Source organism: Malus sylvestris, chromosome 7 (assembly GCF_916048215.2).
Source record: "Malus sylvestris chromosome 7, drMalSylv7.2, whole genome shotgun sequence".
Taxonomy (NCBI): Eukaryota; Viridiplantae; Streptophyta; class Magnoliopsida; order Rosales; family Rosaceae; genus Malus; species Malus sylvestris.
Window position 1 is genome coordinate 2,525,197 of NC_062266.1, and position 25,073 is coordinate 2,550,269.

At 39.6% G+C, this 25,073-nt stretch overlaps 2 protein-coding genes and 1 pseudogene across 2 annotated transcripts in view; all 3 read right to left on the bottom strand.

Annotated features, from left to right (window-relative positions):
* The window catches only part of LOC126628450 (putative disease resistance RPP13-like protein 1), a 34,592-nt gene extending 19,191 nt beyond the window's left edge, over nt 1-15,401 (bottom strand). Inside the window, exon 1 of the mRNA XM_050298138.1 lies at nt 13,285-15,401. Coding sequence (XP_050154095.1) covers nt 13,285-15,039 — 1,755 coding nt within the window. The 5' untranslated portion in view covers nt 15,040-15,401. The remainder of the gene's footprint in view (nt 1-13,284) is intronic.
* On the bottom strand, nt 1,174-11,451 carry LOC126628458 (probable inactive purple acid phosphatase 27; annotated as a pseudogene).
* Nucleotides 1,174-24,852, bottom strand: LOC126628447 (probable inactive purple acid phosphatase 27). The gene is made up of 14 exons (XM_050298136.1): nt 24,524-24,852; nt 24,291-24,378; nt 21,584-21,850; nt 20,680-20,788; nt 20,294-20,408; nt 19,967-20,099; nt 19,670-19,857; nt 19,091-19,277; nt 18,917-18,984; nt 18,672-18,762; nt 18,390-18,578; nt 18,215-18,298; nt 18,034-18,120; nt 1,174-1,246 (listed from the first exon to the last, which is right to left on the bottom strand). Exons 1-13 carry the CDS (start codon nt 24,850-24,852, stop codon nt 18,067-18,069), a joined length of 1,902 nt encoding a protein of 633 aa, XP_050154093.1. The 3' UTR covers nt 1,174-1,246; nt 18,034-18,066.
* Between the last annotated feature and the right edge of the window lie 221 nt (nt 24,853-25,073).

The window sequence follows — 25,073 nt, forward strand, 5'->3', positions numbered from 1 at the left end:
TGCATCTGAAAAAGCATGTAGTTGTACACCACCAGGTTTGTATACAAGACCATGATCATACGTGGCCTTCAAGTAACGTAATATACGTTTAACTGCCATCCAATGGGTATCCTTGGGTGAATGCATAAACTGGCATACCTGGTTAACAACGTAAGAAAGATCAGGCCTTGTGATAGTTAAATATTGTAAAGCACCGACGACGCTTTGATATTGTTCTTCATCCTTGTAGGGTTCACCATCATATACACTGAGTTTATTTCCTGCAGGAGCTGGAGTCGCAATAGGCTTGGCATTTGTAAACTTTGTGCGTTCCAACAAATCAAGAGCATACTTTGATTGAGTCAGATGTATGTGATCACCAAAATATGGGACTTCAACACCTAAGAAATAACTTAATGGACCCAAGTCTTTCATGGAAAATAACATGCTGAGCTTCTTGATTAACCATGACATTTGAGTGTCGTTGTTCCCTATAAGCAATATGTCATCAACATATATTAACAAGATCAAATAGACTCCTCTTTGATTAAAAACAAACAGAGAGTAATCACACATGGACTCTTGGAACCCCAATTGAAGTAAAAAATCAGAAAACCTCTGAAACCAGGCCCTCGGTGCCTGTTTTAATCCATATAAACTGCGCTGGAGTTTGCAAACATGATTAGGATACTGTTTATCAATGAAATCCGGTGCTTGTCTCATATATACATCCTCATTTAGATACCCATGCAAAAATGCATTTTGGACGTCCAACTGTCGAACATGCCACTTCTTGGAAACTGCAAGACTTAAAACAAGTCTAATGGTGCTATGCTTGACAACAGGACTGAAGGTCTCCTTGTAATCAATCCCTGGTTTCTGATGAAAACCATTTGCCACAAGCCTCGCCATATGTCTCTCAATCGAGCCATCTGCACGTCGTTTGATCTTAAACACCCACTTATTTGGCAATAAATTCATGCCACTATGATAAGGGACATGATTCCAAGTGCCACACCGCTGCAAGGCACTGAATTCCTGGGCCATTGCAGTCCTCCATTCCTTGTGTTTTATTGCCTGGCTAAAACACGTTGGTTCAAAAACTTTCTTGTCAGTAAGAACATGCAAAGCATATTTAGGATTTGGCTTTTTGACCGTAGCTTTGGACTGAGTCGTCATTGAGTGTACTGGAGGTGAATGATGATTTAAAGCATCAACCGTTGTCGACGGTATTGACTGAGACTGGTTCACATTAATTCTAACAAAACTTCCTATTAGATGACCTTGCTATTTTGTAATGCGGAATCTGTCTTCAACCTTTCTTGTATCTGCATTCACAAGCTGGAAACATGAAAGCAATTTAGTGAACATACAAGTCTGCCACAGTGAGATTTGTTCAAAGTTTCAGTCTCAAACTTTGCATATTTACTGACCTCTAATTTCATCTCTTTCTTTGTAGCATATCCTCTTAGATAACCAAATTCAGAAATCTTGGATAAACTCCAAGGATTATTAACCTGTTTGATCAGATTCCAATTCCATGTAAAGAACGGTACAAAAATCCTGTGTGCCTGTAGAGAGAGAGAGAGAGAGAGAGAGAGAGAGAGAGAGAGAGAGAGGGAGGGAGAGAGAGAGTGACTTACACCACTTGAGAACCCGTCCAAGGTAAAGCCAGCCATACCAATTCCAGTGTGCACTGGGGCACTATAATTGCTATGATTATATGTGTCGATCCCATTTTCATCTTTTTGAGGCAATCCTTTGCATTCACTCTTATAAACCGCACAAGTTCGCTCGTAGTTATGGACATGACCAAATAGGACTAAATCAACCTACAGTTCAAATTTCCAACAGCAATGTATGTCAGAATGGTTGGGAGCAGCCTCTCCATAAAATGGGGGTAAGGCTAGCCGACATTCACCTCTCCCAGACCCTGCGTAAAGCGGGAGCCTTGTGCACTGGGTACGACCTTTTAGATCTAAAGGCTTAAAGTATTTGACACTTAATTAAGCAATACCAACTTAAAATCTATGAACCATTAGAAAACTCATTTTCTTATTTTGCTTTATTAAGGTGTCAGCTAAGTTAGCGGCTTATGACGATATGTATAAACGACTAGATACCAAAGAAGGAGAGTTTGATATCTATAAACTAGCTAGAGCAAGGGAAAAGAAGACAATGGACCTAAACCAAGTGAGGTGCATCAAGGATGAGGATGGAAAGGTCCTTGCTACAGAGAACGCGGTTAAAGACAGATGGAGAGGTTATTTTCATAATCTTTTCAATGAAGGACATGAAAGGAGTGCTTCTTTAGAGGAGTTGAGTAACTCAGAAGAGTGTAGAAACTACTCTTTTTACCGTCGAATCCGGAAGGAAGAAGTGGTTGTAGCTTTGAAGAAGATGAAGCATAGAAAAGCAATAGGCCCAGACGATATACCAATCGAAGTGTGGAAAGTTTTGGGAGAGACAGGTATAACATGGCTCACTGACCTTTTCAATAGGATTTTGAAAACGAAGAAGATGCCAAATGAGTGGCGAACGAGCACTTTGGTGCCTATCTACAAGAATAAGGGCGACGTACAAAATTGCATGAACTATAGGGGTATTAAGCTAATGAGTCATACAATGAAGCTCTGGGAGAGAGTCATTGAGCATAGATTGAGGCAAGAGACACGGGTTTCGGACAACCAATTCGGGTTCATGCCAAGGCGCTCAACCATGGAGGCAATCTATCTCTTACGAAGATTGATGGAAAGATATAGAGATGGGAAAAAGGATTTACACATGGTCTTTATAGATTTGGAAAAAGCGTATGATAGGGTCTCAAGAGACATTCTTTTGAGGATTTTAGAGAAGAAAGGAGTACGAGTAGCGTATATCCAAGCTATAAAGGATATGTATGAAGGAGCAAAGACTGCCGTAAGAACTCATGAAGGACAAACCGAAAGCTTTCCCATAACTGTAGGATTACATCAAGGCTCATCCTTAAGTCCTTACCTTTTTGCGTTGGTAATGGATGAGTTAACAGGACATATTCAAGATGATATTCCTTGGTGTATGCTTTTCGCAGACGATATAGTGTTGATAGATGAAACTCAGGAAGGGGTAAATGCAAAGCTTAACCTTTGGAGAGAAGTGTTGGAATCTAAAAGTCTTCGCCTAAGCCGATCAAAGACAGAATATATGGAGTGCAAGTTCAGTGCAAATGGAGGCCAAAACGAGTTAGGGGTGAGGATCGGAGATCAAGAAATACCAAAGAGCGACCGTTTTCGTTATCTAGGATCTATCTTGCAAAAGAACGGAGAATTAGATGGAGATCTCAACCATAAAATACAAGCTGGATGGATGAAGTGGAAGAGTGCATCCGGCGTATTGTGTGACCGCCGTATGCCACTGAAGCTCAAGGAAAAATTTTATAGGACGGCAATAAGGCCGGCGATGCTGTATGGCACAGAATGTTGGGCGGTGAAGCATCAACACGTACACAAAATGGGTGTAGCGGAGATGAGGATGCTTCGTTGGATGTGTGGGCACACGAGAAAGGATAAGATTAGGAATGAGGATATCCAGGGTAAAGTAGGAGTAGCCGAAATTGAAGGAAAGATGAGAGAAAATCGGTTACGGTGGTTTGGACATGTGCAAAGAAGGCCTACTGACGCTCCGATTAGAAGATGCAACTATGGGACAGAGGTTCAGGGCCGAAGGGGTAGAGGAAGACCTAGGAAAACTTTGGAAGAGACTCTAAGAAAAGACTTAGAGCACTTGGATCTAACGAAGGACATGACACAGGACCGAGCACAATGGCGTTCTAAGATTCATATAGCCGATCCCACTCAGTGACTTGGATTTTCCAAGTCTCCAACCGAGAAGTTTTCCTCACTCGGGAAATTAAGGGAACACTACCTCAACCTACATGCTCCACTCACAAAGCTTCAACATACAAGCTTCAACAAAAGAAAATTCAAAGAACTTAGCGAAGAAGGCTTTGGTGTATTTAACACAAACGTTGAAATGAAGGAAAGCTTATTTATTGATATTCCCGATAAGCTACAAATATGTACATATACATAAGTCAAAATAAACAAACAAGAGGGAGCCTTCACAAAGGTTGCTTAGGAGAAGTCTCAGCAGTCGGTAGAGCCCCAGAAAGAGAAGGCACCGGAGGGGGATCATTCGGAGCCTCAGTACTGGACAGAACCCTAGAAGGAGGAGGCATCAGAGGTTGACCATTTGGAGCTTCATTACGCGGTACAGCCCCAGAAGATGAAGGCAATAAATGCCTTTGGAACAAACCCACAAATCTCTGATGATCAAGTAAAACCTGACCATCAGATTCCTTCATCTGGTCAAGCTTCCTCTTCATGTTTGTAGCATAGTCATGTGCGAGCCGGTGCAACTGTTTATTCTCATGCTTGAGCCCTCTAATCTCCTGTTTGAGACTCATCACTTCAGCCGCCAATGATTCAACTTGGCGGGTTCGAGCAAATAGGCGTTGGGCCATATTAGACACAGAACCTGCACACTGAACACTGAGAGCCAGCGAATCCTTAACAGCTAACTCATCAGACCGTTTGGAAAGTAGTCTGTTATCTTTGGGAGTGAGAAGGTTCATGGCCACCACCGCAACGGTCATATCATTCTTCATTACGGAATCCCCAACAGTAAGAGGACCAGTAGGGGAGACGAAGGATGGGCGCCATATGTTGTCTGGAGAAGGCGGGGCTGCCTCTTCAACAAGGTTTAAGTCGAAACGACGGTCGGAGGGGCCAGACATTTTCAAAGGTGTTGAAGAGAGAAGAGGTCGGACAAATCAAGATCTTAGAAGTGTAAGAATGGAGCTTCTACTGGTGGATTTCAAGTGTGCTTTAGAACTTAATGTCAGCCCCTATAAAAATCTGCACTCGACGGTGCTTCAGAAATCGAAGAGGCGTTTGCTTTCTCAAAAGCTGGGCTGCTCAGAGACCACGAGGGTTGATCTCGAAGAGGCGTTTGCTTTCTCAAAAGCTGTGCTGCTCAAAGACCACGAAGGCCAATCTCAGAAATTGAAGAGACGCTCGCTTTCTCAAAAGCTGGGCTGCTAAGAGACCACGAGGGCCGATCTCAGAAATCGAAGAGGTACCTACTTTTCCAGCCTTGTCAGCACCTGTCACACGCACACTCAGCTTTGCGGAAATTATGGGCATTCTGTCGAAGACTTCTGGTGAAGTAGAAAACACATGAATCTTACTGCTCAATCACCCACTTCCCACACGCAACAATAGCTCATGGGTACCATAGATAACTTTGCCAAAGTTCTCTGCCAAAGTTGAGCACGTGAAGCTTGCAGCTCCTACTACATCGCTCTAACCAAGAAGGGTAAAAGAATAGCAAAGAAACAGCACTAATAAAGTTTAGACACATAAATTTTGAAGGTCTAGCTACCATATTATTACCCACAAGGGTAAAGGAACAGTACCACTGCTGGATAATTGGAAAGTCCCTGTGTGTCAATCTCTGTGTTTCGTGGCAAGGTAAACTAGCAAACATGCTCAACCTTTACTCACATTCGAGAAAACTCCCAACAAGATTGCTTGCTCCAAAATCGAAGAGGCACCGTCCTCCGAATCTCGAGAGCCAGACTCCCAACATGACTACTTTCTCAAAAATCGAAGAGAGGGTAAAGGAACAGTACCATTGTTGGATAATTGGAAAGTCCCTGTGTGTCAACCTCTGTGCTTCGTGGCAAGGTAGACTAGCAAACATGCACAACCTTTACTCACATTCGAGAAAATAACAAGATTGCTTGCTCCAAAATCGAAGAGGCACCGCCCTCCGAATCTCGAGAGCCAGACTCCCAACATGATTACTTTCTCAAAAATCGAAGAGACACCGCTCTCCGAATCTCGAGAGCCAGACCCCCAGCAGGATTGCTTTCTCAAAAATCGAAGAGGCATCGTTCTCCAAATCAATCGAAGAGGCGCTCGCTTTCTCAAAAGCTGGGCTGCTCAGAGACCACGAGGGCCGATCTCAGAAATCGAAGAGGCACCTACTTTTCCAGCCTTGTCAGCACCTGTCACACGCACACTCAGCTTTGCGGAAATTATGGGCATTCTGTCGAAGACTTCTGGTGAAGTAGAAAACATGAATCTTACTGTTCAATCACCCACTTCCCACACGCAACAATAGCTCATGGGTACCACAGATAACTTTGCCAAAGTTCTCTGCCAAAGTTGAGCACGTGAAGCTTGCAGCTCCCACTACATCGCTCTGACCAAAAAGGGTAAAAGAATAGCAAAGAAACAGCACTAACAAAGTTTAGACACATAAAATTTTGAAGGTCTAGCTACCATATTATTACCCACAAGGGTAAAGGAACAGTACCACTGCTGGATAATTGGAAAGTCCCTGTGTGTCAACCTCTGTGCTTCGTGGCAAGGTAGACTAGCAAACATGCCCAACCTTTACTCACATTCGAGAAAACACTCTCAACAAGATTGCTTGCTCCAAAATCCACCGTCCTCCGAATCTCGAGGGCCAGACTCCCAACATGACTACTTTCTCAAAAATCGAAGAGGGTAAAGGAACAGTACCATTGCTGGATAATTGGAAAGTCCCTGTGTGTCAACCTCTGTGCTTTGTGGCAAGGTAGACTAGCAAGCATGCCCAACCTTTACTCACATTCGAGAAAACACTCCCAACATGATTACTCGCTCCAAAATCGAAGAGGCACCGCCCTCCGAATTTCGAGAGCCAGACTCCTAACATGATTACTTTCTCAAAAATCGAAGAGACACCGCTCTCCGAATCTCGAGAGCCAGACCCCCAGCATAATTGCTTTCTCAAAAATCGAAGAGGCATCGTTCTCCGAATCTCGAGAGCCAGATCCTCGATAGGATTGCTTGTTCGAAAACAGAAGAGGCACCACTTTCCCAACTTCAAGAGCCGGATCTTCTTGGATAAAGCTTGTCTGTAATCTTCACACGCAACATCAACTTTCCAGATACCACAGACCACTTTTTCAAAGTGCTCTGACAGAGTTAAAACATGTGAAGCTGGCAGCTCCCACTACCGTGCTATGACCAAGCAGGGTAAAGGAATAGCATTACTACTTGTTGTTAGGGAGACTCCTATATATGTCGACCTCCATCCCCAACGGACAGGCAGACTTGCAAAAATGCTCAACCCTTCCTCATATCTGAGAGGGCACTCCCAACGAAGCCTTTCGAAATATTCAGCTTTCTTACCCCCCATTAATACCTCTGCAAACAAGCTATACTAGAGCAAGAATATCTCATATCATCAGGGTTAAAAGCAAGAGTATCCCATATCATGCTTTTGCCCTGTCTTTTCCTTTGGCCTTGTTCTTACCTGCAAGACAAGGAGAAAGAGAGCAATCAGTCAGCACTTGGAATCAAGAATCCAGCCAGGAACTGACTGCCTGGAACCCCTTACCTGATTACTTACCTGGCATTGCTCTCGAGTACTCATCTTCAACATCTTATGCTCTCAGGGAAGATACCGCATCTGCCTGAGGAACAGATAGGGCAAGTGAGAAGGATACAAGGAAGCATGTGGAGACAAGCGGAACAGCACACGTGCCGATACATCCATTACTCTGTCAAAAGCAAAAGTATCCCATATCAGCAGGGTCGAACATACTCTAGATTTGATGGACTTGTTTTGACCATCAAATTCTTCAGTCGGCCTTATACTCTGGAGGAAACCAGAAAACCGTCCAGCTCAGTTCAAGAATAAGCTTGTGGAAAGTTACTTCTTCAAAAGCAAAAGTATCACATATCATCTCTTCTCATTTTTCTTCTCTTTATCCTTCATGCTGCCTGCAAGATAAGGAGAATGTGAACAATCAGCCGGAGCTCTGATTGCTTACCTTGTCTGTCACCTCTTTCAGCAGATCCCCTAGCTCGGCGACTTTAGGACTCCTACTACATGGTTTGTATCGCGCTTGACCAAGCCTGAAACTACAAGTAAGCTTCAAGTGAAATTGATACATTACCTTGTGCATCTCCACCAGTTAAAGATACCACCCCTGGATGGAGGAATAGTACTTCCAGAGAAGATGTCACATCTACCTATGAGACAGATAAGGCAAGTCAAGATGATACCACACTCCGATACTTAGAAGTTTCGTGATTACGAGATCATTCTCCCACAATATTTCCTAATGTCATTTGTACTAAATCATTCACTTGTACTCACTAAAGGAGAGCTTGAACCTATGTACTTGTGTAAACCCTTCACAATTAATGAGAACTCCTCTATTCCGTGAACGTAGCCAATCTGGGTGATCACGTACATCTTGTGTTTGCTTTCCTATCTCTATCCATTTATATACTTATCCACACTAATGACCGGAGCAATCTAGCGAAGATCACAAAAAGCGACCGTTTTCGCTACCTAGGATCTATCTTGCAAGAGAACGGAGAATTAGATGGAGATCTCAACCATAGAATACAAGCTGGATGGATGAAGTGTAAGAGTGCATCCGGCGTGTTGTGTGACCGTCGTAGGCCACTGAAGCTCAAGGGAAAATTTTATAGGACCGCAATAAGGCCAGCAATGTTGTATGGCACAGAATGTTGGGCGGTGAAGCATCAACACGTACACAAAATGGGTGTAGCGGAGATGAGGATGCTTCGTGGAATGTGTGGGCACACGAGAAAGGATAAGATTGGGAATGAGGATATTCGAGGTAAAGTAGGAGTAGCCGAAATTGAAGGAAAGATGAGAGAAAATCGGTTCCGATGATTTGGACATGTGCAAAGAAGGCCTACTGACGCTTCGGTTCGAAGATGTGACTACGGGACAGAGGTTCAGGGCCGAAGGGGTAGAGGAAGACCTAGGAAAACTTTGGAAGATACTCTAAGAAAAGACTTAGAGTACTTGGATCTAACGGAAGACATGACACAAAACCGAGCGCAATGGCGTTCTAGGATTCATATAGCCGACCCCACTTAGTGGGAAAAGGCTTTGTTGTTGTTGTTGTTGTTGCTTTATTAAGGTGTCAAATAATCTAAGCCTTTGGATATAAACTATTATAATGTATGTCAGAATGGAACTAACTAGCCAGAAATATATGACCAATAACAAGCTAGTGAAGGGATGTTACTTTGCTCTCGAGCAGTAATGGTTCCACTTCGTTGACAAATATTTTATCAACATTGAGGAATCCAGGTGAGGAGGAATACATGGGTCTATGCCTGCAGTATAAAAAGTAACATGCATTATATTTACTACAACATAAAAAGAGTGAAAAAGAGAGTTAATTACTGGAACACTCGATTTTCAAATGTGTACATTACAATTAGTAGACTAGAAAACAACATAAACTTTAAGGTCTCTTAGTTAACTTACCCCATAAAAATCAACCAAGGAGTTTTAGATCGATCAACTGAAGCAATGTCCTTTCTCATCCATTGATACTGTAATATATAGTGCGTAAAATAAAAGCATCGAATAAGCTGAGAGTATAGTTGCTTGAATTAATGATATGATTAAGCAAATGCAGAAGTGCTGATTCATCTACCTGCTCAGAATTTGTGGACCAGTCATGCTCTGTTGAAATCACCGTAATGTGAACACTTGCTTGTTCTATGGAATACCATGGCTTATCCTTTGCTGAGGTTGGCATAGGAAAGTAAGTCTCATAAGGAACTCCAGATTCTCCACCTGAATCTGGTAAAATATAAACTGATCCAGTGTCTATATAGTCCCTGCAAATTGTACGTATAATGCATATACGTTATGAATCCCACAAAGCAAAGTAAAACATAGGGAAACAGTTTGGTCATTGACATTTAAAAATTGGCGAAATCAACCCTGAAGTTACAAACTGTAACAACATTGTTCCCGAAGTCCTCCTGATTATCAAGTTATTGGCTAAATGTTTTCCTCACATAAACCCTAAAGCAATGCTATGTTAGCATTTTTCATCTCTCCTTACATTCAAAAGGTTATTATATATTTATAAAAAAAAGACAATCATAGTTTTTGTCAAGTGCTAGATGTTATGTTTGTAGCCAAGCATCTTGCTCAAATCTAAAGTTATTCGTTTGTTTGAATGTGTGCTCTGGATTGACAATAATAAAAGAGCATACCTCTCATGGTTTCCTATTGCTGTCATGTACGAAACTCGAGAAGTGACTTGACTGATTTGTTGTAGGAAAAGATTCCATTCAACTAAAAATCCTGTGGCATAGCCGCATAACTAATGTCTCCAATGTGGAAGATAGAGTATACATTCCTGGAATTTATTTCATCGGCCACAGCTTGAATCACTGAAAGAGATCCTGGCTACACATTCATGCAACTAGATTGAAATTCTTGTTAGCCTTTACTTTTCCTTCAAGGTACAAACATGTGCCAGAAATTTGAGTAATTGGCAGAAACTAATGCATCATACCTGAATGTAATGCATCGCCCAAGAATCACGAGGAGCCTTTCCCATGTCGCCAAATGCAAGAAATTTGAGTTCATCAGATCCTCCTGCTGGTGGAGTTCGAAATTGGATTTGATCACTCCAACCAACTGAATTGCTGCATTTTTGTTCATGAATTTGAAAAAAGATGAAAGGCTCTTTTGTTAATAACAAAATTATATATATGTATATATATTGATCATTGTCATCATACAACATATTCTCCTTCATCAAATATTTTGGAACATTGTTTCTTCTTTTTCTTTTACCAAATATTAGTTATAAGGTTAGAACTACATCATAACGATTCATACCTTCCGTATAGGTAAGAGAAACTAGATGAAGGCTGGATCATGCCAGCCGAAGTCCTTGGCTGGACTTGGTAGAGCTGAACCTATCAATTATAAAGGTGGCACAAACACGAAAACAAAGAGATTAAAAAGACCTTCAGAATGAAACCCCAATCGGGCCTGTCTGGGGTGAGTCATAGTTAGTGCGTCCGAAGATTAGGAGAAAAATTACTACCATTGATCCATCAAGTTATACAACTTGGTATACGCAATTTGTAGGTTTCATGTACATTGAATACAGTTCTGTTATAGTCATTGAATTTCAAGCAAAGCAACAAAATAAATAATTTTAAATTTGGATTGATACGTAAAGGAACATAAACAAGTGACAAATTAATATGCGAAGGAACAACTCACACCTAAAAATGGAAGTAGTTGACAGGAACATAGCATTAATGGACTGAAAGATGAAGTTAAATCCACTAGAAATTAAACATCAGGTAGTTATAGATTGCATAAATAGTTGAAAGTGAATAAGTGACCAGAACTAACAATTTTCAGATTCCCTACTAAGATTGAACCATTCATAAACTTCAAAAATCATATTAGTGCAAGAAGTACCTGAGAGAGAGTCGATCAGTTTATTTAATCGAGCCCATCAACGGTTACACGAGTGATGTGAGAAATCTTTGGCCAATCTTCCCCTATCTCATTCTGGCACCTTTGTGTCAGCAAAGGACATTTATTGATATCCAAATGAGAAAGAGAAGTGGGAAGGCCTTCTGGCAAGCATTCAAGCTCATTACACCCATCAATGAACAAATGTTGAAGAGCGGTGAGGTTTTGAAAACCCTTAGAGTCCAGGATCTTAAGATTTGGACTATTGAAGATGCAGAGAGTAGTCAAAATGGTAGGCAGAAGCCCCTCCTCCGGAAATGATACAACGTCTTCACATTCGTCAAAGCTGAAGGCCAAGTATCTGAGACAGATGAGCCTATCCAGACCCCAGTGCATGCGGTTGGCAATGAGTTTTTTGGATCCAAAGATACGCAGCATATCCAAATTTGAAGGCAGTCCCCCTTCAGGAAATGACTCTAGTTCAGAACAATACTCTAGGATTACAGCCTGAAGAGATGAGAGACTGGTGCACATATGTTCTGGCAATGACCTCAATTTATCACATTCAGATATATTAAGCACTATCAAGTTGGGGGCGTACAGTCCTCCATCAGGAAAAGATATAAAATTTGGGCAATTAAATATTCTCAAGGAACTGAGGGACAGGATCGTAGGGCTTTCAGAATCCTGGGAATAAGTAAGGGATTCCAGATTCCTACAGTCATATAATTTGAGCTCTTTAACATTTGGGAAGTAGTCCAGCGGGATAGACGTGGTTGAATCACAGCTACTCTTTATCTTCAATGTTTTAAGGAATGCATAGCAGTAATTTAGTGGAGATAAGTTCCAACAGTTTTTTATTTTAAGAACTCTTAAAGCATCAGCCAGACCGTGAGTAAGAGATGAGTTAGTACCGCTAGTTTTCTCTTCAAGACAAAGGTTGTCTTTCACAGAAGGAATCTCCAAAATGGCCCGAGTTCTTGGAAGTGAACCCAGAAGTTGCTCGCATCTCCTTATCTCAAGTGTAGTCAAGGATGGAAGATACTCAGGTAATTTCTCTGTTAGCTTGGGACAATTTGTCAGATAGAGCTGACAAAGATGAGGAAAAGCTCCACCTTCTTGGCTACTTCCGAAATGAGACCACTCTTGCCATCCCAACATATCTTTGAAGAATAAAACTGATAGAGATCTAAATGGCATAACAACAGAAACACCATTACCATAAAACTCAGGCCCTATCGTCTCCACTTCATTTAACCCACAAACATAAAGCGTGACGAGGGAGGGTAGCTGCCCCAGTGGTGGCAAGGCGCAACAATGTTTACAATCTTCGAGTCGAAGAGAAACCAAATTAGAAAAAGAATGATCTCCTAACCAATCCGGAAATCTTGTACCCCCATAAAACTTAAGACTGAGGGCTTTCAGGTGTGTATGAGGCTGGAGATTATTAAGCACCTCTCTATCTTTTTGTGAATCATCGGTCTCAGCTCCCCATGTCAAAGCTAGTCCGTCAAGGTGCTTATTTCTCATATTGGCAACAAAAGCATCCTCAGAATTCACTATATTATGAAGCCCTGAAATAGCAAGTGTACCTACTATCTGAAGCTCTTTCAACACTACAATGCTAGGTGCAGTTTGTTTGCCAACAACAAAGTCACTCAATGTGTGGAGATCCTTCAACTTATCCATATGTGGTGGCATCTCTTTTAGATTAGTGCTTCTAACATCAAGATGGCGCAAGTTGATGAGTCTCCCCAAGTTGATCGGCAACTGAGCAAGTTCATAACAATTGAACAAGAGCAACGTTTGTAGATTATGCAAAGTACATATCGTTTCAGGTAACTTTTCAAATCTACTGTATGACAAGTCTATATACCTTAGGTGTTTCAAATTGCCAATCCAATAAGGCAACTCCTTGTTGTTACAATGAGATAAAGAGAGCACTCTCAAACAATACAGTGTTCGTAAGAGATCATGAGGTACCTTGTTGAAACTGAAAATATTCCATAATGGTCCAGGTTTTATTGCTAGGAAGGTGCGCAAATACTTGGCTTCGCATAAAGCTTCAAATTTATCAAAACCAGAAATCTCCTCCTTTGCAGTCGCATGAACACCTACACCAAGTCCTTCGAGAAAGGGGCTATTCTGAGTGTATGAGAAATGACGAGTCTTGCTTGAAACATTATTGAATGAGTCGCTATCATCCAACCTAAAACAAAATTCTCTTGATACAAACTTTGCTAAATCATTGATAAGGTCGTGCATGGTAAAAAGTGATTGGTCATCACCTGAATGCTGAAAAAATGACCTCGATATTACTTCATCAAAGTACTCCACTCCAACGTCTTCCATCATTTTCTTTCTTTGGGGTGACAAAAAACCTTCAGCCATCCACAACAAAACTAATTCTGATTTTCCAAATTTGTATCCTTTGGGGAAAATCGAACAATAGGAAAAACATCGTTTTAGATGAGAAGGAAGATGATGATAACTTAATCTCAAAGCTGGAAGAATGGTATACTCATCTTGCAAGTCCCATATTTCACTCTTCAATATTTCATCCCACTCCTCGTAACTTTGTTTACAGCGCAACAAACCCCCAAGAGACTTTGCAGCTAAAGGAAGACCTTTACACTTCTTAATTATTCCGCTACTGATTTCTTCTAGAGTTGGATGCACAGCTGAGTTTATCCTGCCGAAGGCATGCTTGGAAAATAACAACCCGCAATCTTCGTCAGATATGTGGTTTAGATGGTAAGTTGTGACAGTACCCATCATTGATGCAACACGTTGGTTACGTGTAGTCACAATGATCTTACTTCCGTGTGCGACAGACTCAAAAGAACACCGCAATGCATCCCAGTGAATATAATTCTCGTTCCATACATCATCATGAACAAAGAAACATTTCTTTCCCGTCAAAGCCTCCTTGAGTTTAACTTGAAGTAGATTCAAGTCCGTAATACTACAAGTTTGTGAAATGACTGAACCATAAATGATTTGGGTTATTCTAACAACATCAAATTCTTCTGAAACATAAACCCATGCTTGCAAGTCAAAATGTTGCTTCACTCTAGCATCGTTGTATACGAGCTGCGCAAGGGTGGTCTTTCCGATGCCACCCATTCCCACAACCGGAATCACACTCAACTTATTGCCATTCGCATCATCAGATAGCAATAGCTTCACAGTGGTCTCCTTGTCCTCATCCCTACCGTACACACCGTCCTCTTCCACCAAAGAGGTGGCAGATAATCTTGATTGTGGTCGCCGATTCGGAACACCCTCGTTCAAACCAAGCACATCTTTCTCATTTACAATAAATTCTAACCTCTCAAGCATTTCTACAATCTTGGGTTCCATTGTTTTGTCAAATTCATCAATCCAAGTGGAACTGGAGATGGGTACCTGACTTTTTCTGCTGCTGCTGCTTTCGGATTCATCGCCTTCGAGCTTTCGCCGCAGAGCTTCAGTCTTGATCACATCCAGCAGGTCGTCTGCAGCATACAGAGCATCTTTAAGTTCGTCGAGCCACTCCCTCACAGCTGGGTTGTTGAATTGCTTCTCCTCCGCGTCATCGAGCACAGAATTAACTGAAAGCAGCTTAATCCTCAACTTCTTGAGCAGTCCGCTGGTGATCTTCTGTCCGCGGATGAAGTCGACGACGGGACGGGAGGCCAGCCTATCAAACAAGACGGAGAGAAAGGAAGAGAGAAGAGCGCCGCCCACAACTTCCATCGCCGTGGATTTCAATCTTCCGATGGATGGGAAGTTGAAAGATTGAGAAGAAAATGGATTCCGAATTTCTCAGAGAATGAAGAACAACTCAGCGCTGTTGCAAAACTGTTTGTTTTTCAAATGTTGACTTGACTCGGTGGGGTGAAAGCGCGGGGCCACGTGTCCCCCTATTATTTCGCCGCGCGTCCCTTCATTACATTTTCTAGTAAGCATGCCCTTGACCCTTGGGTCGTTCCTTTTTTTTTGAACGGGACCTTTGGGTAGGAATATTTTTAACTTTTATTTTGATATTTCGAAATTAATTCAGATCGAATCACAATTTTTTAAATTGATATTTTAAGAATCTTCTGTATCGAAGTAGTCTCGATGATTTTAAAATATAATTTGAAAATTCATACATTTTATGGGGTTTTTAATACTCTCGAACTTTTTTGTTACATACAATTTCTTTTTTTAATACTTAGTATATACTTATATATAAATTCAATTAACTTTTTGGTACAAACAATTTTTACTACGGCATAGTGGTATTCTTTTTGTAAATAAAAAATTTAATTCAATTCGCGCTAAAGGCGAATTTGGACCATATTATTGCTAGTCCATTGAGAGTCTAAGCTCACCTCATTCCATTAGTGTAGATAATATCGTTTGTTAAAAAAAAATGGTATACTAGTGTGCTTATCCAATTTAATATATATATATATATATCTACTAATTAATAAAACAATCATTGTCAACCAAAACCTTATGAAATTATCAGTTTAGTCCTTTAATTAAAATAGAACATGAATAAGAAATATGGATGAAAAATGTAATTTCACATCACCAAATTTTACTGTTTTTTTTTTCAAAGCATCATCTACATGTAATCCTAACATATTACTAATTAAAAATAAATAAAAAATAAAAAAACACTTCACACTCCCACATTCTCTATCACTCTCTTCCTCTCTCCTTCTATTTCAAAAAAAAAAAATCTCATACATTTTGTATGTGCCCATATGCTAGTATATATAGGAATCCTTTAACAAGAAGGATCTCCATTTTTCTAAAAAAATGGGGATTTCTCTTATTAAAGGGCCTGATATATATATATATATGTTTAAATTGTTATAATGAACATAAGGTATCCAAAACTAACAATAAAATACTATGTTGATTACAAAATACATAATTTGAGTAAATAACTATAAAAAAAATTATCGGAATAAGTTCGAAATTTTCGGAATCTCCAAATGCATTCCAATTTTCATAACAATTTTTAAAAAACTATTCGAATTCGAAATTTTTGAGTTTGGATTCGAAAACTTTACTATTACTATTAGAATCAGAAGCACCATTCCAACTTGCACGGCTAGTTGCTACACTTATAATATTTTAATTTTTGTTCTCATGAACAAGAAAAGAACCTTGCGAGTATTAAACTTGTCATTCACGAGAATAGAATCTAAGACCTCTCAATTACTAGTGAAGAATAATATCACACTAGATTATTGGTACTAAGTGTTGGACAATAGAATCTCATATCAGACATATGGCAAAATAATATACAACTTATATATTAGAGATTCCATCCCTAATAGTTGGGACAATATTGACGATGTTGATGGTAGAACATGCAAAGCCTAAAAATGTTAATCATGGTATCAGAGCAAACTATGTTTTCGACACAAGTTGAGCCTGAATTACTGGGCTCAAATCTGCTTGTTTAAGTTGAATTTTTGAAAAGCTGCTCTAGCTCCATTAAGGATTTTGACTGAAGATTGAGCCTTCGAAAATAGTAGCGTTGACTCAACTGACTGAATACCGACCGAGATGACTTGGCCTTCGAAAAGCTTGGCGTTGGCTCTCTTTCTTTAATGACCGGATGACATTGTCTGCGAATTCATCCACTCCTATATTATGGACATCTGAAGCTTCCTCTCTGGGCCCAATTTGAAGTACGTCATGGCCTTCCACAAGCACATGGGGCCACAAAAGCGTATCAACGTTCCTTCTGTCGCCTCCTCAAAAGCCTGAGCAAATGGTATTTTGGGTAAACCTGGCTGCAAGCAACCGGGATCGACCCCAAATGTGATCATGCAAACGTTGTCAAAAGTCAACCTCATAAGAACGTCTTGGAGATCGATTGGGGCCAAGTGTTTGATGGAGTCCTCTAAAACAGGAAACAGCCGAGCGTGAACCAGCTCAAACAATGAATCCACTGTCAGTTTCTGGAACTTGGCTGAATGGAACTCAAAGCCAGCCGTCTTCCTTTGGCGCTGCCACTTATCGCTGTCTGCACTGAATATGGCTTCCCGGAGAAGATCTCAAACGGCGTCTAGGAAATAAGGGCCTTTGAGGAAATTGGAGAACTTGGTCTTGAAGGTACTCCAAGTTACGAGGGTAGCAAGTGATGGCGCCAAAGAGGCTGCTACACCAAGGCCCTTTGAATCTAATCGTTCCATTTTGGTGGCAAAGAACTTCGGAGAGCAACTCATATGGCTTAGTTTGGGGTAGTGCCAGAGACAGAAAGAGGAACATGCCAAACACGGGCCAAACGGGCAAGCCATGGTGCTTTTTTTTGCCTCAAGGAGTTTATGATTACAAAGACCCAAAGAGCGAGAAAGAGCCCCAAGATTGGGACGCGGTGGACAAAAAACCTTGCTGCAGCAGCAACAGAAGTCTCGGAGGAGGAGGAGGAAGAGGACATGAGAGAGCTGAGGTTATTGGTAGGAGGAGTAGTGATCAAGGTGTGATACATAAGTTGTGCCGGAAATTTTTAGATTTAAGAGTTGCCATTAATCTGATTGAATGATTCTGAAAAAGGAAGAGATCATTGTTCGAGGACATGATCTGTAGATGTTTAAACTATCTTTTATCTTAGATGACAATATTTTCGCAATACATTAACCTTATAATTTGTACTAAAAATACTTAGTGACATTTCGAAACAACTTTCTTCTAACATGATGACCGGCACTCTCCTCTTCATCTTGTTCAACTTATCTATACATTGGACACAGATCTTCCTATTAAATGACCTTGCTATTTTGTAATGCGGAATCTGTCTTCAACCTTTCTTGTATCTGCATTCACAAGCTGGAAACATGAAAGCAATTTAGTGAACATACAAGTCTGCCACAGTGAGATTTGTTCAAAGTTTCAGTCTCAAACTTGCATATTTAGTACTGACCTCTAATTTCATCTCTTTCTTTGTGGCATGTCCTCTTAGATAACCAAATTCAGAAATCTTGGATAAACTCCAAGGATTATTAACCTGTTTGATCAGATTCCAATTCTATGTAAAGAACGGTACGAAAATCCTGTGTGTGTGTAAGCGAGAGAGAGAGAGAGAGAGAGAGACTTACACCACTTGAGAACCCGTCCAAGGTAAAGCCAGCCATACCAATTACAGCGTGCACTGGGGCACTGTAGTTGCTATGATCATATGTGTCGATCCCATTTTCATCTTTTTGAGGCAATCCTTTGCATTCACTCTTATAAACCGCACAAGTTCGCTCGTAGTTATGGACATGACCAAATAGGACTAAATCAACCTACAGTTCAAATTTCCAACAGCAATGTATGTCAGAAAGGAACTAACTAGCTAGAAATATATAACCAATAACAAGCTGGTGAAGGGATGTTACTTTGCTCTCGAGCAGTAATGGTTCCACTTCGTTGACAAATATTTTATCAACATTGAGGAATCCAGGTGAGGAGGAATACATGGGTCTATGCCTGCAGTTTAAAAAGTAACATGCATTATATTTACTACAACATAAAAAGAGTGAAAAAGAGAGTTAATTACTGGAACACTCGATTTTCGAATGTTTAAGTTAAAATTAGTAGACTAGAAAACAACATAAACTTGAAGGTCTCTTAGTTAACTTACCCCATAAAAATCAACCAAGGAGTTTTAGATCGATCAACTGAAGCCATGTCCTTTCTCATCCATTGATACTGTAATATATAGTGCGTAAAATAAAAGCATTGAATAAGCTGAGAGTATAGTTGCTTGAATTAATGATATGATTAAGCAAATGCAGAAGTGCTGATTCATCTTTACCTGCTCAGAATTTGTGTACCAGTCATGCTCTGTTGAAATCACCATGATGTGAACACTTGCTTGTTCTATGGAATACCATGGCTTATCCTTTGCTGAGGTTGGCATAGGAAAGTAATTCTCATAAGGAACTCCAGATTCTCCACCTGAATCTGGAAGAATATAAACTGATCCAGTGTCTATATAGTCCCTGCAAATTGTACGTATAATGCATATACATTATGAATCCCACAAAGCAAAGCAAAACATAGGCAAACAGTTTGATCATTGACATTTTAAAAATTGTCGAAATCATCCCTGAAGTTACAAACTGTAACAACATTGTTCCCGAAGTCCTCCTGATTATCAAGTTATTGGCTAAACTTTTTCCTCACATAAACCCTAGAGCAATGCTATGTCAGCATTTTTCATCTCTCCTTACATTCAAAAGGTTATGATATATTTATAAAAAAAGAAAATCATAGTTTTTGTCAAGTGCAAGATGTTCTGTTTGTAGCCAAGCATCTTGCTCAAATCTAAAGTTATTCGTTTGTTTGAATGTGTGCTGTGGATTGAGAGTTTGAAAATAATAAAAGAGCATACGTCTCATGGTTTCCTATCGCTGTCATGTAAGAAACTCGAGAAGCGACTGGACTGATTTGTTGAAGGAAAAGATCCCATTCAACTAAAAATCCTGTGGCATAGCTAATGTCTCCAATGTGGAAGATAGAGTCTACATTCCCGGAATTTATTTCATCAGCCACGGCTTGAATCACTGAAAGAGATCCTGGCTATATATTCATGCAACAAGATTGAAATTCTCGTTAGCCTTTACTTTTCCTTCAAGGTACAAACATGTGCCAGAAATTTGAGTAATGGGCACGAACTAATGCATCATACCTGAATGTAATGCATTGCCGAAGAATCACGAGGAGCCTTTCCCATGTTGCCAAATGCAAGAAATTTGAGTTCATCAGATCCTCCTGCTGGTGGAGTTCGGAATTGGATTTGATCACTCCAACCAACTGAATCGCTGGATTTTTGTTCATGAATTTGAAAAAAGATGAAAGGCTCTTTTGTTAATAACAAGAGTATATATGTATATATATGGATCATTGTCATCATACACCATATTCTCCTTCGTCAAATATTTTGGAACATTGTTTCTTCTTTTTCTTCTACCAAATATTAGTTATAAGGTTAAAGCTACATCATAACGATTCATACCTTCCGTATCTATAAGAGAAACTAGATGAAGGCTTAAGTCCTCTCATTACTACCGTGTGAATGAAGCCTGGATCATGCCAGCCGAAGTCCTTGGCTGGACTTGGTAGAGCAGAACCTATCAATTATAAAGGGGGCACAAACACGAAAACAAAGAGATTAAGAAGACATTCGGAATGAAACCCCAATCGGGGCTGTCTGGAGTGAGTTATAGCTAGTGCGGCCGAAGATTAGGAGAAAAATTACACCATTGATCCTTCAACTTATACAACTTGGTATACGCAATTTGTAGGTTTCATGTAAATTGATTACAGTTCTGTTAATGTCATACGGGTATGTGTACAGCGAAACACATTGATCTGTGTGGAAGTAGGAGATGAGGAACTCACTTTTCATATCGTCTTGTGAAAATGTAGTAACTCCTGATGTCTGTTTTTTTCTGTTGCCATATTGCACTTGCTGAGGTTCCTTATGTCCACTAACCCATGTTAATCTCATCTGCATCATAACGAATCATGATTCATAGAACATTACCCCATAATTTAAGTAGAAACCCATGTTAATCTCATCTGCATCATAACGAATCATGATTCATAGAACATTACCCCATAATTCAAGTAGAAATTAGGCTTTCATGTACATAACTTAAGTGGTGAATTGCCCTCATAGTTACGATGAAATTGGGGTTCCATCATAAAACCAATTAGCAATATGAGGAGTAGTTCAAGATCATATAAGCACATAGCAAACCTTGTCCCTCACCAATGTGGGACATCTCTTAACACGCCCTCGCACGTGTGGCGGATCCGCCACACGTGGACAACAACTGGGTGACGTGGAGCGCGTGTGGCCGTTGGGCTTCACACATGGATAACCTTGCTCTGATATCATGATGAAATTAGGGTTTCACCATAAAACTAATTGGTAATATGAGAAGTAGCTCAAGATCATATAAGCACATAGCAAACCTTGTCCCTTACCAATGTGGAACAACTCTCAACAGGTTAGGGCATTTTTCTTTAACCTACTGCATCTTGGGTTTACAATATCCCTTGTACTAAAAAAAAAAAGGGTGTGATATCCACACACCATTTTTTACTTCTCTCACACCCTTTTAATTTTTGACCGTCGGATTAGATGAATTGAAGAAGATCAAATGACAGAAATTAACAAAGGGTGTGGGAGAAGTAAAAAGGGGTGTGTGTATAACACATCCTAAAAAAAATAGTGAAATTTACACACACCCTAAAAAAAATAGTGAAATTAATTGACAGCGGGCAGCGGGTTAATTACCGATGTTCCAGTTGAATCGATGCTTGAGAGATGTCCATATAATGGCTTATTCGGATTGGTAAATTTCAGAGGGTTTGACTTCTTGAGAATACAAGGTTCCTCAAATCCACCGGAAAACAACACAAATTCAATGTCGGTTCTGATGTTGATAACATGAAATGATAATGAACCACCACAAGTGGACACCATGCATCGACCATTCTGATACTTTTGGCATTCCTTCTTCTTGCAGCTGAGATAGTCAGGATCATTGCTCATGTATGCTGCCTACAAAATTTTCAATTAAAGATCAATATGTTTGTTAATTCTGTTTTTTAGAACATATTGATAATGAGCCGTTGACGAATTTCGATTCGAATGAAATTTTTTTAGGGATGATCTTCAAATAAAGATTAAAAAATTGAACGCTTTCAATGAATTTTCTACGGTGAAGATACGTTATTTGCAAGTGATGGAATGAGTAACAGTCCATCATTAACAGCATCGATATTGACTTCACTTAATTACCCGTGCAATCAGTAGGTGCTAAAATTTTATACAAAATGCCTCGATGCAACTAAAAGTTGAACCATTTAACATATGACATAAATGATAAATATACGGCCTCACGTAAGTTTTAGGATAATGGTAGGGAGATTAAATTTGGACACAAAATTTGCAAACTAAATGATGTGTCACTAATAAGAATAAGCACGTTTATCAACGATTAACTAATAAACCAATCATCAACTTCCATGTCTTTTAGTTTTCAAAATTTTGTCTACAAAATTAGTCTTCCTAATATTACCAAGTTTTAACACATCTCAACATTTTGGTCAATGAATATATAAGTCGAAATTAATTTGAATATTAAAAGCATGAAAATTAGAAAAAGAGTAGGACAAAATAAAAGGGGCCAGAAAATGCCTCGACAGAACCCTACCTAGGCCGATGGAACCATGCGGCATCAGCTAAGTTGTCCCAACGTCAAAGCAAAAGCCACTTCGTTGCTTTCTACGTAAACGTTATGGGTTTCTCCACGCCACTTTGTTAGTAACGTAACGTGGCACCTGAAAGACAGTAATTATTCGGCACCGCCCATGTGGCCCTTGGTTTTGACTTTTTTTATTTTTTTTATTTTTTTATTTTTTACAAGGATATATTTTACACTAAAAATAGTTAGAAGTTCTGTTAAGCAACACAATTGGCAACCTAATTGTCTCATGCTACTTTCCCTTTCACTGCCCCATGTGGCCCTTGATTTTGACTTTTTTTTAGTACAACGATATATTTTACACTAAGGGGAGTTGGGAGTTTAACTAAGTTACACAATAAGCAACCTAATTTGGTATTGAATTCACCGTCCACAAGATTCATACCTAAGACATCTTAGTATTACGGTCTGATGGTATCCTTCTTCACTTAGAAGTCAAATGTCTTAGGTTCGAATCTCATGGATAACAAATTCGATATTTAATTAGGTTGTCCATTGTGTGGCTAAGCCAAACTCCTATACCTCTTAGTGTAAAAATATATCAATGTACTCCAAAAAAAAAAAAAACAACCTCTCACTTACAAGTGAAAAGAATACCACCAGACCGTAATATTTGACTTTTATTTGTTTGTTTGGCTCTTCTTCATTCGAGTTTATTGATTTCGGTTGCTACCTAAAAACTTTGGCTTTTGTTCATTCGAATTTAATATTTTTGCTTACTACCTAGAAACAGAAAATTCAACATTAAATGGACACCAAAAAAGAAACACTGTTTGTCAAATGAAAACTTGCGCTTGATCCGATTCTTTCGCGACCTAACTGATTAGGGCAAGTGATGGATTTCAGTACCATCCGGAAGGAAGGAAGGAGGTAGGGAAGACTTTAGAATACTATCAACCACCTGTCTTGATTCTTCCAATAGCTGGACTTTGATAAAGAAATTAAGGAACTGATTGACAACGGAGGAAGTGAAGTCAGAAGCGGATCGATCTAGTGAATAGAGTTTTTCTCTTTAATTCAATGTCTATTGGGTTTAACCCGCAGCTCTCACTGGTCTAGCTTAAAATAGCAGTATTGCTTGTTATAAAAAGTAAAATAAAAATCTGATTAGGGCCCCAAGTTAGGACCTGTATTGTTGTAAAATAGGCACTAGCATATTATGGTGTAGTAGTGTTCTTTTTTACCAAGGGAATGTCTTATGTTAAAACTCTCATAAATGACGAGTTCGATACAAAACTATGATTTATCCATTCTATGACATAGCCCAATCAACTATTTTCCAGCATCTTTGTATAATTTTTTTAAAAAATAGTCAGAAAAGAAGCTCTTTCCTCTCATACAGAGATCACATTCTCACTTTCAAATCTCTAAAGTAGTAGTTGAACACGAAAAAGCTGGATGAAAAGTTAATGAGCTCCACAGGATTCCAAACTATTGCCATATAAAGAGGAGAGTGATTGGTGGCTCTAATCAGCCGGGTATTCTTTGTTTTTGGTTGCTATTGCTTACAAGATATCGATCAGATACCAATCCACTACAAAGAAATTTTTAATCAGCCGGGTATTCTTTGTTTTTGGTTGCTATTGCTTACAAGATATCGATCAGATACCAATCCACTACAAAGAAATTTTTTTCACTACTCATTAACCTAGCTTCTATCTTTTTATTTTTCTTTTTGTTTTTATTTTTGGTGTAACAAAATACATAAGAGAAAAAGGTTGATAATTTGTTTACCTTGACAGGATAATGGCAGAGAAGAGGAAGTTTTTCAAAATCTCCGGTTTGTGCATAGAGAATTCCATTGGCAAGGCAGCTTGATATACTGCATATTTCCAACATGCATGTATAAATAAACAACGTATAACATCTGAACTATCTTAAAACTAACACCATGAATTAATTAGTAAACGATTATTTAACGTGTATAATTAATAAAACATAATCCACATTTGTTATAGAACTCTTACTCAGAATGAGAAGGTGATATCATGGCGACCCAATCATCTTTGGAAGGACGCAGGACGCCACTAATATTGACACTCACATATTCTTCATCTCCAAGGCCAGAAGCACTTGAATTAGTACTAATTTGCAGATAAGGGCTCGGATTCGGACAGTCGTCTAGAAATCTTCTGTTAAGAACCCTAAACTCAGATATTGCTGTGTGGTTGAGGTGTTCGACTTTGGAGTTGAAAACCAAAGGGTGCAAGGATGATGAAAAAGAAGAAGAAGCAAAAGAACCCAGAAACAATATGAACAAAACGAATGAATAATTGGAAACCCTATAGGACCCCATTGGAAAATCAAAGTGGAGCTTTATGGTTATCCTAAGACAAGGGAACGAGGTTTATATATACACACATGGTTCTTGCCTTCTTGGTCGTTGGCCTTGTATTTTTTTCCCACTACTTTATCTTTGGTTTCCCACTTGAGTACGTATGAGTTTAATTTGCAAATTTGGATTTATTTTTAAGAAATTGGGGTTTGAAAAGAACGTGGCTTGTTCTATCCATCGTA